The sequence below is a fragment of the Xyrauchen texanus genome, chromosome 47, assembly GCF_025860055.1.
Source record: "Xyrauchen texanus isolate HMW12.3.18 chromosome 47, RBS_HiC_50CHRs, whole genome shotgun sequence".
NCBI lineage: Eukaryota > Metazoa > Chordata > Actinopteri > Cypriniformes > Catostomidae > Xyrauchen > Xyrauchen texanus.
This window is the reverse complement of record NC_068322.1, coordinates 6,679,969-6,698,397: the sequence shown is the minus strand read 5'-3', so window position 1 is coordinate 6,698,397 and position 18,429 is coordinate 6,679,969. Positions and strand designations below refer to the sequence as shown.

General features: G+C 37.3%; 1 protein-coding gene across 1 annotated transcript in view; it reads right to left on the bottom strand.

Annotated features, from left to right (window-relative positions):
• The window catches only part of LOC127639023 (ELKS/Rab6-interacting/CAST family member 1-like), a 293,380-nt gene that overhangs the window by 257,913 nt on the left and 17,038 nt on the right, over positions 1-18,429 (bottom strand). Inside the window, exon 2 of the mRNA XM_052120833.1 lies at positions 13,687-14,569. Within this exon, the coding sequence (XP_051976793.1) occupies positions 13,687-14,379 (693 nt within the window). The 5' untranslated portion in view covers positions 14,380-14,569. The remainder of the gene's footprint in view (positions 1-13,686; positions 14,570-18,429) is intronic.

Here is an 18,429-nt window from a genome sequence, read left to right as displayed (position 1 = left end):
CTTGCAGTGTCATGAAGCCTTCAAAGGGGGGGAAAGCCAGACAACTGAACGAGATTATGTAAATTATCAGATGTGATGGGAGAAATGGGGACAGGACTAATCGAATGGCCATAATCATTTAAAAGCATGTATTTACAATTAACAAAGCTAATAAAAAGTGGTCACACATTAATCATCCCATTTTGCTTTTAGCCTATATATTTAGTGTGACCTAACCTTAGTGAATTAAAAAAATAAAATTGCAAAATTGCTTCTCCAAACTGCTGTGTCTACATATAGTTAAACCTTTAGGTATAAACACTTTGCAGTGGGCGGAACGCCTGCTGAAACATAGGAAGCATGGAGCCAATCACAAGGGCTTAATCTTAATAGAATGTGTCAGTGGGGCCATCTGCACAGTCAGTGGGGTTTTGGGAAGCAGTAGTGGACAAAGCTGTCCTGCTCTTTCTCTTGACCTTTTAGTAGCTACACGGCAGCAAAGGAAGCAGAGAAAATCTTAAAATTGAAGCTTATATTTTTATTTTAAGTTAAAATAGTTTCTCCTATCCCAGATTGATATATAAACTCAAGGTAGACATGGAGTTTTTTTTAATGGCTGATGCCGATATCCAATTTAATATAATAGTTAATGGCATAAATAAATTAGAAAATAAATAGATTGATTGTTTTAAAACATTTTCAGATCTTTAGCTCGTTTGATTTTTTCAGAAATAGGGGCAAGAATTGTAACATTATTGCATTTTCTTCTTGGTTCGGTTGGCTTTCACAAAGTAACATTTTCAATGAATCAAAACTGTGTCAATAAAAGTCACATGTGAGCAAACTGTCCCCTTATTGGTCACAATGTTTGTGCGCTGTTCCGAGATTTAGTGCATCCATTGATATACCTGTTAAAATGTGTCAACTGTTACACATTTTCGAGTGTTGCCATGCATATGCAAAATGTCAGTACATGGTACAGAATGCGAATTCCAGTCAGAGGTTGGCTGGAAATAGACGTTATCTGACACACGGATTATAGGAGTTGTAAAATTTACATCATGGTTATTTTTTCCATCATTAGTTGCTTTTGCATTATTTCTGCATTGACAAGTGCCTGTTCTCACAGTGCTTGAACTCTCCCTCTGCCATGTGCGCGCACACACACACACACACACACACACACACACACACACACACACACACACACACACACACACACAGCAGAGTGGAGTCATGCAAATATGTTTTTTATCTTTCAAAAAGTTGCTGATGCCATCCTATCGGTGTTCTGTTGCTATACGAAAATGAGAGAAAAGATTGTACTAAAATTACCTGGATAATTATAAAACAGCTTCTATATTAAACGTGTAAAGATGTCTAATATATAGTCCCCAAAAGGCTATATCCACTTTTTGATGATGAAATATAGTGATATGCTGACCAACAGATTTCTTCAGGTGTGTTCATGGTTTTTATAGATATATTGTTTGGTTAATTTGTTCGGATTGCATTCTCACCACAAACAAACCGCTCCAGAGTTCATTTGCACTCATCTTTAAGGAAGTCTCGGACCAATTGTTTTGGAGTGGATCCGAATGCGATTTCTTTGTTCAAATATGCCTAAACAAACCGAACTAAAAGGAGAAAACGCATCAGGTTCCAAAACAAATGCTCTAAACGATCCTGGTGTGAAAACGCCCTTAGAATGGTAGAAGGTTTTTCCTGGTTTTTGATTATTCTTCACTTTTTAGTAATTGTTTGCACAAAGGAATTGTAATACAGGAGGAAGGAAATAACAACAGAGAAAAGCAGTCCAGCCACCACGGACTGTATGTGCACATTAGCAATCGAATTTCCCGCCAAATGACAATCAAATTAATTGTACATACAGCGTACATGAAGCCCTTTTACTTTGAAGTAGCTCTATAGCTCTCAAATGGATACAGCGAGTGCAACAACAGATCTATTCCAGTTTACTCGGCACGGATCATTGCCAGAGTCTCACTGACTGACCATCATGCAACATTGTGAGTCAAAAGGACAGTTTTGATTCAGGCTATAATAAAACATGCTTCAGAGACATTTGCACAAGTTTCGTGAAGTTTGTTAATTAAATCTGTTTAAGCTAGATATCCACATATAATGCAGGAAGTATATTGATATTTGACTTTTTATCTTTAGATAAGACAATTAACAGTTACAGACAACTGTTGAGAAGAGAGAGAGAAAATGAAACACACAAGGACTTTAAAAACATCATGAGCTCATACGTATCTGTCAAGGCACCGATATGTGGGACCATTTAAATGAGACAGTGTTGCACACCGGTCTATTATTGTGGTAACACAATGGCACATAACAACAAAACGAAATGTGATAGGTCATTTACATGTCTCAATTGGCTCCTTTACATGCAAGCAGGTGATTTCCTGCACCGTTGTGGCCAAATGGGAAAATATATAAGCCGATGCAATCATTAAAAATTTTGATTATTGGCTGATTCATCGGCCTCTGTGATATTGGTCAACCACTTAAATAGAGACAGCAATAGGTCAGAGACAGCACCTCTCTCAATACCCTCTCTATCAGTCTTTTCCTCTCAATGCCTCACACACTGTAGGCAAACACTCACAGTTTCCTTTACGTGTAAATCAGACCGAAGGAGAGAACGCAGGACAGTGAGCAGAGTAGAGGAGTCAGAGGAGAATCTTGTAACCATACGAAAGGATTCTGTTCATTCCACACCTATACTGCATGATCACACGCCATTTAAGGGCAGCAGCCTCCACCAAAGGGCAGTAGCTCACAGCAGCATGGTGACAGCAGATAAAAATATGACCTGCCACTCTTGCATTCTTCCTTATTCAATAAGTCGTTCATTATAACATGGCCTAATTATAAATATCCAAAGTATTTCTTTAATTAGAACAGCTTGTTAGAGAATTTAAAAAGAGAAGCAGACAGAAGGGAATTAAATGTTGTGGCTTTCTCAACTTGGAGGTGGTTTGATTTACTTTCAAGATCCAACTTTTCTAAATCAAACATGGAGCACCTAGTAGGGGTGAGCAATATGACCAAAATCTTATATCACAATATGAATACATTTATATCACGATAACGATTTATATCACGATATAGATGTGTTGTTTTGTTTTTAGTTTTTTTTCTTCAGAAAAACAAATATAATTTTTATTTATATATTAAATAACCATATTTTAATGTCTATTTTTGGATAATTCCATCAGTGAATTAAATATATAAATGACAACTACTTCCTTTTTTATAATTTTTCTCTTAATTTGGAGCTTAAAAAAAACAATTCAAAAGTAAAACAATAACAACTTAAATCAACATTATCATAACACTAAATTTCACATTATTCCACAACTCTGTCTGTTATGTTGATGACCAATAGGGCTGTTATTTTGATAATCGATTAATCTAACGATTATTAGAACAATTATTAGAATATTAAGTGATTAGTGCAACGATTAATCATTAGATCTTAACCGATTATTCTGCTTGTGTCCCGATTGTAAAGGTTGTATTAAATGTGATTAATAACATAAAGAGACCAAAATCATCTTTTAAAAATACCTATAAATGACATTCACTAAATTAAAGGGGAAATTTTTTTATTTATTTAGTTTAATAGTTTAATTCAGTTAAGAAAATCACTGCAAAACTCCTGTTTTTGTCTTGTTCACCATAAAAAAAAAAAAAGTGTATTTTGTATACAAGTGTATTTTTTCACTTGGTTATACTTCTGCGAGTGCAGTAAAGACAAAATATATTTATATTCAAGATCTATTCTCTAAAAGCAGGTGAATGCATATTTCTTTTTAAAGGATTTTTCGATTTTTTTAAATATTTGTGTTTTTAATATTATATTCAACATTCTCAGATAAAATAATTTATTCTGCAGTATAGCTACTAAAGTAAATGTAGATTGTTATAGAAGGAGTTTGAAAACAAGTCAAAAGAAAAACAAATCAAAAACGTATTTTGTTGCCGTGTATAATGGGGCGAAGACTACCCTCTCTCACCTTTCTGTTCACTTCAATCCATCTTTAACTCTCAAAAAACAAACTCTCTTTTATTTAATAAAGCTGCGTATTGCCAATTTTCTTCACGATAAGAACTGCACAGTGACATGTACAGTATATTATGATTCAGTAAGTCGTGAGCCATCACGTTAGAATCTAGCTGCATTAAGCACGCGCACTCGAGGGATGAGCGTCCCAGCTCATCAGCCGGGTGCAGTTTCAGTCTCTCCCCCTTAGATCGCAACATTCCCGCAACTCATAGAAGAGACTCTGACTGCACAGAGTAATGCCAGTTTCAGAGTTTGTAGTTATTGACATGATCTGCTTCTGTATTATTTGAAATTTAATACATTTATAGAACATTAAATATAATTGCATTAAAGATGTAACGCCAGAGTGTTTCCTTTAAAGGCGCTTGACACGCAAGTTTTGCTTCAGTGGAGCGGCAACTCAAGCTCCACTTATTCCACAACGAATTTGGATTTACTTATTTTGTATTTTTGCAGTATAATTCCCTCATAATTTGCAATCTATTTCACCTGAAGCTGTTTGGAAAGTTTAGAGTGCATCTGGACTGTGATCTGTGTAATTCTTCCTCTCCTCACTCAGGTGCGAACTGCAGTGCTGCTCTTGCGTATCATCATTAGTTTAATGTGATCTCATGTTACTACAGATGTACCGATCGATCTGCCGCCTATCAAAATTGCCGATATTCTTCTTAAATTTTCTCCCATTTTCTAGAGTCGTTACAGTAGTTATTCAGATTTGTTGCACAGTGATCAGGAAGAGGATACAGAGGCTGCTAACAGGTTTAAAAACAAATTAAACAACAAATAAACATGCAAATACATGATGCGAGTTGTGACAAGAGGACGTTGTGTTGAGTGATAGAGACTGTTTGAGCAATCATGAGCGCTTTTAGCTTTACTCTCTTTAACATGAGCGCTCTCTGTGATAAAGACGTGCACTCTTCAGGTGCTCTCAATATCTCATCATCAGTAACCTTCAATAATGACACCGCGTCTTCATGCATTTGCTTAATCATTTGTGATTTGTGTTACAGCAAAATACAGTAAACAAACCACAGAAATGAATGATTTCTCACTGGAGCAATTTTAGAGCTTGTTATGAATATATTTTTCTAATTTTTATACGTATCTCTGCGGTGTGTGATGCTTTCATGGTTTTTACTGTTTGTCAGGATGTCACAATGGCATTTTGATATTGACAACAGAACTATTAATAACTGTTTCATTATTGTTGAACTTGGGCCTGTTCAAGTGTAACTGTTTACTCCACTTTTAAGTGGAATTGTGAAATTTAAGATTTCTTTTCATCCACACAGAACTCAGTGGATTTGTGATTTATTTTTGTACCTGAATATTAAAGTTAAAATAAGTTATTACACCATTCTAAGTAGAAGTTGATTTTATATATGAATTTATAAAAATGCTAGCTGCACTAATTTAAATGCATTAAGCTGAAGACATCTTTTAGTTACTTTGTTTACTTAGTTATTTTGTAAACAAACACAAGAGTCAACAGCTCTATTATCAAGGCAAATACAAGTATCGGATCGGGACTCGGTATCGGCTGATATTTCATATTTAAATATCGGATCGGGGGCAAAAAATCTGATCGGGACAGCCCTACGTGTTATGATATATGAGATCAAAAGGACTATTCGACTATTGTGGCACATAACAGTGTTGTAGCTGTTTTCCTCGTCAGTGGTGGTTAGACTGTTGGGCTGTCTTGCGGTTTGATTTCCTCCATAGCACTAAGCACTTTGAAGTAAAAAAAAATAAATCAAAAGGTCAAAGACTTCAAATGGGTCCAGAGTAAGGCTGCAAAGGTACATGTATCCACACCAAACTGAACAGATACAGGGTCTTCAGTATAGTACACACAGTAACACAAATGATTACATATCTTACCATGCGTGAAACCAATGTTAAAACAACATAAAACGAATAACACAAACCGCATGGAACTAAAATTAAAAAAGATTGCAGAGCAACACGCGACCGCACGGAACCAAAACTTATCAGAACAGAGTGCCACACGGTACACTAGAAACTGCGGATCAGATAAATGCATGTCAAGTTTATACAAGCTACCTGTCAATTTTTCCCAACTCTGATGGAGCTAAACAAATATAAATATGTCGGACTGAAATAATCCAGGGATTGAAGACCCACCACCATCTCTAAAATCTGTTGTTTGGGAGCATTATGGTTTTGCATTAAACTACAGTAATACTGGGCAACGAGTAGTGAATAGGAAGGCTGTGTGTAGGCTCTGTTTCACTGAAGTCAAATATGTCTCAAGAAGCACATCTAACATGATGACTCATTTGTGGTGACATCATCCATGTCACTTGAGCTTATGGGAGCAAAGCATAAATAGTCTGTGCAAGTTAGTCTCACCACTGCATTCAAGCAGCCTCTCGCTGCAAGCTCAGACAGAGCTCAAGCGATAACAAATGCCATAGGAGTATTTATTGCTGCTGATTTGCGACCATACCCAGTCATCATGAACACAGGATTTAAGCATCTTAACATGCTTGAGCCTTGTAATAAAATTCCTACACAAACGCTTTTCAGCAATTCTGTAGTGTCCACTCTATATAAACAAGCATGCACTGTAATAGTCCACGAACTGTCCTCACTCTGATAATATGGATATTAAGATTTTCCTAAAAAAAAAATACAAGTGGTAAGCTGAAAAGCAAAAGACAGAGAAATCTGCACTGCATATGATTTAAATGTTATATTATTATAAATCGCTATTTTGTTTTACTTTTATTATGTTTTTATACAATGTGCATATAAGAGTCTGTAATGTTTTGTATTGAAAAGTCATAAAAGAAATATGCATAGTGCAGTCATGTATAAATTAGCCTTCACAATAAGAATTATTACCCATCAGCCACTGTTTTCAAAATAAATAATTTAAAGAAAGTTTCTATGTTTTGCCTGCTGTATCGAACCATGTCCTGAGGTATGCACTGAACTAGAGGTGTGAATATTCACTGGCTCATCTTTCATGTTGTTTGTTGTATTATCCCGAATAAACTCTACCGTTTCTATGCGCATGGGTTTGTGAAAGAATGTCGGGATAGTGGTTTCATTTGGGCACAAATGGTCATGTGTTTGGTACAGCTGATCGGCAAACAGTCGTGTTTGTGCTCTTAACTCGCGTCTTTTTATTCTACATCTGTCTTTGGCATGCACCACTGTTCTGCTGTGATTTAAACTGATCTCAGAATCGATTCTGATTCTTTTGAGAATCAATTCAGAATCGTTTGAGTATGAATCGCGATGCATCGCTGAAACGATTTTTTCCAACAGCTCTACACTGAACCATGAATTTTGTGTACCACTTCAGCTCTAGTCCAGAGATAGCAAGCACAACGTGAAACACAGATAAGTGTGTGATTGGGTTGCCTCAATATCCTTTTTGCACCTTGAAAATTCGGTCACCATTCACTTTCATTGAATAAACAAACACTTGTCAAATCTCCATTAAAATATCTTTGTTTGTGTTCTGTGGAAGATAGAACGTTAGATGAGTTAGAGACTATAAGGGGAAGTAAATGATAATTTTTGAGTGAACTATTCCTTTAAAATAAAATAAGTTAAAATGATTAATAATTTTACTATACAAATTTAAATGTTACTATACAAGGACTACTTTTATGGTACTTTCATTGTGCTTTTTTTCATTGAGCTCAATATAGTCTGACCCCATTCACTTTCTTTGAAATTTCTTTGTGGACCACTAAATAAAGAAAACCATTAGAGTTTTGAGTGAAAGATGAATTTGTCATTTAAGGGTGAACCATTTCTTGAAGGCTGTGTATGCTGCATCATATCTGACAAATAGATGTCCATCACCTGTGTTCCTCTGATATAATCATAGTGTGTAAACACCAAGCATATTACATGAATTTCTGCTGTGACTAATAGGCTAATTATCTATTGAGTAATGTGTAAATACAGTCTTTCAACCTTAATTACGTCAAGCTAGACAACAGGAATGGCATGAAAATAAAGTGGATCCCATGTGAGAGATATTTCATTGCTCTTGGTCTCCAGTTTTAGCCATTCACCAACACAATGAGTGTTTTTTTCCTTAGAGTGCAGTGTGCATTGATAACCTGAGGGTCGGCCAGACTGTGACTCCACCCTTGGCCATCTGCTACCTTTCTAATATTACATTTACTAACCTGACACAGCAAACAAACCCCTTCCTATTTATACTCAACAATTAGCTCCCCTCTGAGCATGTGACTCCAATATAAAAGCATGTCTCCTGGATTTAGATTAGGAATGCAACTGACTGGAACAGTGAACACAGAGTGGGCGGAACATTGCTGCAAAAAGTGACACAGGGGTTTGATAAGGGGATTGTGGGGTTGGGGCGGGACTCTTTGGTCCTTTTACAGCTCTACTACAGTAAGCGCATCAGAAGCTGTGCTTGCCATCTGTTCTGGTGTCTTTAAAGAGCCTACACACACGCTTCCAGAAAACACATGGATGGGCACCTAATTGACTCCGTCTGGATGTGCTCGCATGAATATGCTAGCTAATGCCTGGAATATCATAGCAGATGTTCACAGTATGCAGAAGTAATACTATACAGACAGCCCTCTTCAGACAGAAAGACCGAAATATCCAAAACTGTTGGTCAAGATCAGTAAACTCGCCTGACCTGAACCCCATAGAGAATCTATGGGGCATTGCCAAGAGAAAGATGAGAGACATGAGACCAAACAATGCAGAAGAGCTGAAGGCCGCTATTGAAGCATCTTGGTCTTCCATAACACCTCAGCAGTGCCACAGGCTGATAGCATCCATGCCACGCCGCATTGAGGCAGTAATTAATGCAAAAGGGGCCCAAACCAAGTACTGAGTACATATGCATGATTAGACTTTTCAGAGGGCTGACATTTCTGTATTTAAAATCCTTTTTTTTTTTATTGATTTCATGTAATATTCTAATTTTCTGAGATTCTGAATTTGGGGTTTTCATAAGCTGTAAGCCATAATCATCAAAATTATATCAAATAAAGGCTTGAAATATCTTACTTTGCTTGTAATGAGTCTATATAATATATTAGTTTCACCTTTTAAGTTGAATTACTGAAATTAATGAACTTTTGCACGATATTCTAATTTTTCGAGATATACACCTGTATATAGGCATGTGCTAGACCAGGGGTGGGCAACTATTTTGGTAAAGGGGCCACATTGTATTCCTTTTGAGATACAATGTTCTGCAATGATTTGTTTTTTGTAACTTTTAAGCCCAGTAATAGTTGTGTACTCAATTTTCTGAAGGGTATCTGTGACTAATGGGACTATTCTGCAATTGCCTAAAGTATTATATTGCTCTACAAAAGGTAGATACTTTTCTATCAGGCATTAAAAAAAACTGAATAAAGGCTGAGCTTATACATTTATTTTACTCTCTACTTCCCTGTTAATTTATTATTCAATTTAACAATCTCTACATCAGAGGTCTGTTTTAATAAAAAATTTAAATTTATAGAACTTTTAATGTTTGGGCAAAGCACGCGAGTTTACTTATTTTTTTCTAAAACATTACCCATTTACACGCTTAAAGGGTCATGATGCGGGTCTCCTCGATGGCTTTTCAGCACACAACTGAATAACACAGGCTGCATGACTTTGATAAATGATTACTGCAAGAGTTAGATTAACATACAGGTGTGAAGGGACTTCAACATTTCTAAATTGCACAAATAAAAAATACATATACATATTCGTCTCTGGCTTGCGAAATCTAATTTTATATTTAATCACTGAGAAGTTTACCTGCAAAGTAGCACCAAACATCACAAGCAGCCTCAAGAATGGACACAGAGTAGCCGTATAACACTTTTCCTTGAGCAGAATATTGCACTACAGATCGCTATAATATTTAAAAGGGGAAAGCGAGAGATAGAAAAAGTGCACTTGCGTGCAAGGTTGCCAGATTGCACAAAATAAGTATAACATTAGACAGAATATTTCCAATTTGCAGAAGTATAAATCTCAAACAGGGGGTGTTGCATCTCTTATCTGGCAACCCTGAGCATGTTAAACGCTTGTGGAGACGCGTTAGGTTCCAATGCAAGTTAACTGAAATATCCAATGAAAAATAAAAACGCTTTTACAATAAATGAGCCGAGGGCCACATTAAACCATGTGGACGGCCTGATCCAGCCCGGGGGCCGTATGTTGCCCATGTATGTGCTAGACGGATGTCTTTGACCATTGTGCCATGTCTTGCGGTTTTTTAAGATGCTCATTTTATCATTTGTATGCACATTTTTTCTTAAAGTCAACGAATATTAAAAATGTTGTTTGACAACCTTAGTCTCTATCAAATAGGTGATTGTCTCTTTAAACTGTAAGGTGGGACTATAATTTCTACAGCCCCAATATGTTGTGTAACGATTGCGCCAATATAATGTCCCTGACACTTTACCAAGACAAGTGCCAAAAACACACAATACATTATGGGCTAGGTGCAAACATAAAATGTTACCAGTCTTTGTTGAACAGTAAAGAATTATTGTTTGAGGGTTCTTTACACACTTATATAAGTGTGTAAACCATATTGGGAAATTTGATTTCTTTTGTTGCATTTCATGCAGAACTTAGTAAATGCTCAGGCTGACTGCACTGTATGTGACAAATTAAAGAGAAAACACAAGACAAGAGACTAAATTAATCCTTAAACTGCTATTAAAATCACTTTTGATGTGATAGCCACAATGCTGTGCAATTTCAACAAGGAAATATTACAGATAAAATGGCATTTGAAATGCATTCAAGTTATAAATGTGATTCTTTTCCGAAGCTATTGGCTAAAATGATTGGTCTCTGCCCGCCTGGCCATGATTACATCCTTTCAGAAGCAGAGAAAGACCAATCATTTTGATGAAATGTCTCAAAAACAGTAAAAAAATAATCAGCTGGCTTCTAGACTGAATTGATGGTATCACTGTCAGATTCAGCAGTGGCACCGGAATAATATTTAATGATGTCTCAGAAAGCAGTGATAAAAGAATAGTCAGTAACTTCAAAAGGACCTGGTTAAGGACTGTTTTTTTATTACTTAAACAGTAGCAAAAGGATGGCAAAATACAATCGGGCTATAATGATACTATAGAGAGGAGATTAGGTATGAACCCAGGTGCGGGAGCTTTATTCAAAGAGTGCAGAACATCTGGCCAAACAGGATACAGTTTTTAGAATAGTTCATAAGTTTAACATAGGCATGTCCACAGGAGATTCTCAAAAGCCAACTCAGCATTCATCCATAACAGCCATCAAGGTAATTTCAGGAACCAGTAGGTGAAGACATAAACCAAAACTCATGACAGGTAAGTATTCACTGGCTAGTATCATCAACATCTCCTTGGATTAGAACAGAACTCAGGACAGGCAAGTATCACATTTCTTCAGAAGGGATAACGAAAATCTCAAATGAAGAATGAAACAGAAATGCATACACAGGCTAGGTATAAACTCAGTCTCTTTGCCCACAACTGAACAGAACATGTTTCTCAATCCAGGCAGGAATACATTTAGTAGTTCCAAAATATAACTTTGAAGTAGTGAATATTCTAGGAAAATCGAGAAATAACAGTCAGGAATCAAACAGGAGAAGTCTCATTTTTCATATAAACAGCACTCGTAGAATACACTTATCTGAAGTCCAATCAGAGACACAAATAACATCCAGGAAAACATAAGACGAAAAGTCCTTTCATGAGTGCACAGAGTGTAAGTATTACTAGGGATGCACCATTCCGATACTGATATTTTTAAATGCATAGGGTATCAGTCTGACAAGCCCGCTCCAAATCTGATACAGTGTATTATTCATGTTCGTTACTCCAACAGCTTACTCTGTAAACTCATATTAAAGTTGTTCATATGACTCGTGCATTTAATTCAAAGCCACTTGAAGACGTGCGATAATTCTGTGAATCGCAATAGGCTGTTTAATAAGTAAATAGAATTATTCACTGGAGCGGCACCAAGTAAGCAGTCATGTCAATGATATCATGCACTTAGCGGTTTTTAGATGTGGTTTGGGGCGTTTACATTTTAAAGAGACATGACAACCAGCCTATAAACAAACTTAATATAAATTATTGCAAATAATTAATTCATAAAATGTACCGTATACACTGCATGAATTTAATCAGATTTGTCATTATTTTTACTAAAATATAAGTAACTTGGGTACCCCTCCAAGTCTATTTTTTACTTCTTATGGGGGGTCCCGGATCCCCCTCAATTCGAGCACTGGTGTGGGGGATCTCTCCAGCACCCAGCTGAGTTCAAAGTTAGCTCATTGCACCATTCAATAGGAGTGAACAGGAGTGATACAAATCAGAATTTAACCATTTAAAATAACTTGTAGAACCCCCAGAGGCAATTCACAAACTGATCTATATTGCACACAAAAATAGCAAGAGCAGGTTGAAATCACCAGTTCCAATCTGATTGGCTGGCTTTGGATTGGAGGGGGTCAAGGTGTGGAGGTTTTTACCTGCTAAGAAACAAATGTGGACCAGACTTCATTCCATAGTTCCAACTCTGGCAATGAGGCTATCATAGACTAGACAAAATACATATAAATGTGCTGATTTTGAAAGGATGTGATGGTCTAATGATAACAGTTAAATGTTTAAAGAAGTTACATGACTACAGTCTACAGGCCCTAAAAATATGTGGGAAATAGCTAAATTACTGCTTGCACAAGAACTAAATTGAAGCATGGACAAAAGAGTACAAAACAGAGAAAATTAGAATGGACATATAAAGCAATTTTACATTTTACACGAGACAAAAATAACCACTTATCTTTCCATCCAAACACCTGCCTGTGTGAACTAAACAAAGTGGCATCATTTTGATTATAAGCTTCATCTGTGGTGTTCAGCAACTCTCAGCAAACCAATTCAGAAAACAACACTAAAAGACAAATAGAGCCATTTCTTAGACTGTTTTGTACCGATATTCTTCAGTAATCAGATGCAATCTGCAAGTACTGCAATGTTTCTTTTTTCTCTATGTCAGGTGCACTGCTTCATGTCACTGTGTGTGAGCAGATGGCTGCCACACCAAACAGGCCCGTATTGTCTAAAATTACGCAAAGAAAATGTACCAGAACATAATATAGACTCTTCCCGCTTTTGATTAAAAGTAAGGGGAAAAAAAGAAAAACATTAAAATTCCCACTCTTTCAAAAGGTAAGCCACAAGAAATTAAAATTATACATGGTCAACATGACAATGAATATGTCAAATTGTATATAACTTTACACAGATAAGGTTGGTTGGCGATTTCATCACACTAAAATCATGTTAACATGTATAATGTTTCCGTTTTTTGATTATACTTTTGAAACCTTGTTTATTGTAATGTTTATGGATTGGCCCCATTCACATCTATCATAATGTGCCTTACTCTAACCAGGTTTTTTGCTTTAAAAAAAAAAAAAAGCTAAACTTGTACTGAACCCGGGAACATTCTTTTAAAATGTATTGCAATTATTGTTTCATGTTTTCTTTAAATGTGCTTAAGGAAAGCCATCATCCAGGAGAAAGTATAAAGCTTGTCTCTCTTACCTGATTCTCGTCCTGCACAACTCTATACTGCTCCTTCCAAACAGCAATCTTCGATGCTTCATCTTTGCGTAGAGCGCGCTCCTTTTTCAGCTCTGGGCTCCAGAAGGTCTTGATGGAGTTCATGGAGGAGCTGAGCTTGCTCTCCTTCACGTCCACCTCCTTCCGCAGGACCTCATTCTCCCTGAGCACCTCCTTGAGCTGGACCTGCAGGTCCATGATGGTGTTGTCCCGCGTTTGGCGCAGAGAGTGAGGCACGGTGGAAGCCAGGCTGGAAGGCATATGGTGGTCTCCAAAAGCAATGGCATCCGTGGGTACGGACCCAGGTGTCCCGGTGGAGATGTTCGGGCTGCTTCCCGTGACAGTCATGCGGACGCCATAAGGCACCCGACCAGCTGAGCGGCCCAGTGTCATAGTGCTCTTTGGCATGTCTGGACCAGATATCACCACCTCATTGTCGCTCAGGTACATGGGGCCAGCTGTAGCGTAAGCAGCATTGAGGGACTGGATATTCTCCATGGAGAGGGTTTTACCCCCCGGAGACCCTGCGCCCGCCCCACTGCCTCCTGTGCTGTTGGTACGGCGGTGACCCAGGCGGGGTGACCGAGGAAGACGAGGTGAGCGGCCAGGACTTTGATTGCTCCCACCACTGTGGTTGCCCTCCACTTTGCTCACGGATCTGGCACTACCGTACATAGTGGCTCTGACAAGGGGCTAGTGTGAATAGAAAAAGAGGCTGATCGCGGAAGCTGATTTCCGTAAATCTACTAGTGTCTGGTTTCTATATTATTTTAACTGAAGAATAGAAGCAATTGTTTCATTTTCACAACATGAAGACGTTAATGAGCGGCCGGTTTTATCCATTTAATCTGGTCATGTAATATTCCTGCAACAGAGAGAGAGGAAGAGTTAGACCATGGGCATAGGTAGTGTAATCACAAAATAAAACATTACTGATATACATAAACAAGATCACAAAAAGATTTTATAGAATGTTGAAGCTTTCTTTAGGATTTTTTTGGTCTTTGCCCAAAACATTGTCATTTAATAAAGACTTGCAAGCTTTCCTTGTGGAAGCAGCGCTGATACAGCCTCATGGAGAGTATTCCCTGGTGTTCGCCTGCCTTGCACTTTTCCCTGAGAGGAAATAATAGGCTAATGAACAGGCCTGGCACAATCAGACTTTTAACCTCCTTTACTGAGCTCTATGTAGGTCACTAACATGCCACACTGTATTTACTTTAGCTCTGTGGCTCCGGTCCAATACATATTCAGTACTCTCAGCCCCCACTCTCCTCCATCCATCCATCCTGTCTGTCTAGCTGTCTTGCTCTCATTCTCTCGCTCTCTCTCTCTTTCCCCCCATTCGTCAGACACAACTTGCTTTAGTGGTTCCATGTGAACATTTGTCAGGTTTCATATATAGTAGATGAGCTACTTCTATGTGTCATGTAAGATATGGAGAGCTTCAATTCATGCTAATGAATGTCACAGCTACAAGCATTCAGCATCTCTGAGGCTAATCAAATGTTACTTTAAGCTATGTCGCATATGTGCATTGAGGTAGTTGACATGAAACATCAAGCAGTGACAGGGCTTTTCTTCAATGTCTTAACCCTATATATGAACAAAAATACTAGTGATTCTTGCCTTCGTTAGAAAGCACACTAATGAAAAAATGAAATCTCCAAGTACATGCTCAGATCAAAGAACTGTTTGTTTGAGTCCAGCCGCATTACAAAAAAAAAAGTAATTGTCTCTTGTATAAAGCATCTTTGTTTTGCAGAAAGACTAGGCTGCATGACAGGTCCAATGGCACATTAGTAGACCTTTAAAACACATGTGATGTAATTGTATCATTATATTCACAAAATCAATTATAACTCACATAAAAGCATATGGACATCCTAAAGTCCCCCTCACTTTATCTGTTTTTTTTTTTTGTTGTTTGTTTGTTTTTAATTTTTTAAGTTCTAGCTAGGTTATAAATATGTGCTATGCACCCATATAAACTTTTGAAAATGTTATTTCTCATGATAATCTTACACATAAAACAGAGCTGTTTTGGCATATCCCAAAAGGCCAAGAAAATGCTTAATTAGGTTGCAATCGGCCAACAGACTCGCACACTCTCATTTGATATTAGTGCTGAACTAGGTTTCAAAGGAGTAAATGTTCATTTACATTAAATAGTTTATGTACGTTGACTGCAGACTCTCTTTGGATGGAAGGTTTTTGTTGTAAATGGACCTCAGTTACTCTCAAACACACTTACACAAACATGTTGACATTACTGGGCATGATACAGAGTCTAGGAACAATAACAATCATAAGACCCCAGTCCAATGACCAGTGTGATAGTACAACAGCTGTGATAGTAGAACAGGCCACTTATAGGATGAAGGGAGGGTTGCAAAACCACAGATCACCTTCCTATACTGCTGTCATACAAAAGTAGAATAATATAAGCAGTGGGCTTGCCTAACACCATATAATTCCCTATGTTTCAAACGTCTATACTTATGCATTGCAACTGCTTAATGTTTCACTAACCATAGTGATGCATATAACATCATACTAATACTGTATATAAAATATACATAAACATTTAAGATATCAATGCATGGGCCTGGTTAGCTCAGCGAGTATTGACGCTGACTACCACCCTTGGAGTCATGAGTTTGAATCCAGGTTGTGCTGAGTGACTCCAGCCAGGTCTACTAAGCAACCAAATTGGCCCGGTTACTAGGGAGGGTAGAGTCACATGGGGTAACCTCCTTGTGGTCAAGATTAGTGGTTCTCGCTCTCAATGGGGCTCGTGGTAAGTTGTGAGTGGGGCGCGAAGAGTAGCATGAGTCTCCACGTGCTGTGAGTCTCCGTGGTGTCATGCACAACGAGCCACGTGATAAGATGCGGGAATTGACAGTCTCAGAAGCGGAGACAACCGAGACTCGTCCTCTGCCACCCGGATTGAGGTAACCACACCACCACGAGGACCTACTAAGTAGTGGGAATTGGGCATTACAAATTGGGAGAAAAGGGGATCAAATTTAAAAAAAAAAAAAAAAAGAATATCAGTGCATTGGATAACAAAATATCAAACCAAATCATGCCATTTGCAAAGAAATTATAGAATTTTTCTCAGCACTGACTTCACTTTTATTTACCATTTTTGCAATTACTTGTTAGAAACTGCATGGCCCTTCTAAAGCAACAGTCAAACAAAATGACATAAATAGGGATGCGCAGAAATTTCAGCAGCTGTAAATTTCTGGTCGAAAATGGCAACAATTTTAATAAAAAGAAAAAGCTATTTTCAGCCAAAAAAGAAGAAAAGAAAGAAAATTTCAGTCAAACATTTTAACAAACCATTATTTTAAAATCTGGTAAAAGAAACACTCACATGGAGAAAACATAATTTATGTTGCATATTGAAGTCCATTTCTGCAGAAGTGAAGTGTTCACTAGTCATTATCACATTAATAAAGAGCATTTTCAAGTGCTACGGTATTGTGTTATTGTGTGTCATAGCCATTATACTGTCAATCTCCAGTATGACATTAAAGAAGCATAAAGGCACCATTAAAGTGGTCCATATTAGGGATGTTAATAATAAAAATTGACTAATCTTCATTAATAATTTGATCGATTAAGAATTTGATTGTCCATTAATGTTTTTTCAAATATTACATTTCATGTAGTGTGTTATATAGCTGTTTGTGAATGTAAAAAAGTCTGCAAAGTTTTAAAAATCAAAGTGCATGACAAATGGAGTTATTGACTCCCAAAAGAAAGAACTGATTCTGAACACCTGAAACGAGTTGTAAGTCCAGACTTAGTTTCCGAATAGGTCTATGTAATTTGGTAACAATAAACCCGCGTCTGGTCTTCATTGGCTTCTCGTGAACAGCTTAAACCCACCCTCAAACACTACACTAAGCGGTAGACCAATCACAACAAACTGGGACATCTGACAATCAAAGCAGAGTAGGCTTTCTGAAAGGAGGAATTTAGAATTAATTTATTGAACGAGTTGTTTTTGACACTGGGGAAAAAAAGGTAATGCTGCCATTTAAATGATTAGCAAATGAAAGTGTTTTTTGAACTTTGATGCATGGAAATCTATTTGTATGAGAGCTTTAAAAACCTCTCTATAAATTAACATTACTGTTTTCTGCATACATGAAAACATTACATTTATTCATTTAGCAGACGCTTTTATCCAAAGCGACTTAAAAAAGAGGAAAACATAAGCGAATCATCTTAAGGAGACAATGGTACAAAAATGCCATATTACAAAGTTTCACTAGCATCAGAATAGTATTCAGAACATATACAATTGAACTTTATTTAATTTTTTGTTACTGACTGGTTAAGTGCTCTTGGAAAAGATGCGTTTTAAGCCATTTTTTGAAGACAGAGTGAGTCTGCTTCACGGATGGAGTTGGGAAGGTCATTCCACCAACGTGGTATGATGAAGCTGAAAGTCAAAGAAAGTGTTTTGGTGCCTCTTTGTGTTGGTACAACAAGGCAACGTTCCTTAGCCGACCGCAGGCTTTCATCCCAACCTACAATTACATCAGCGATCCAGGAAAGCACATTCAGCTGACATCTCATCATCACCTGAGAAACGGTATGTTATGTAGGCTACTGAGCTTACACAGTATGTTGTGATTTGACTTAATTTCAAATAAAACTATTTGACCAATATTCCAAGATATCCTACTATCCACAATGTGAAGTTTA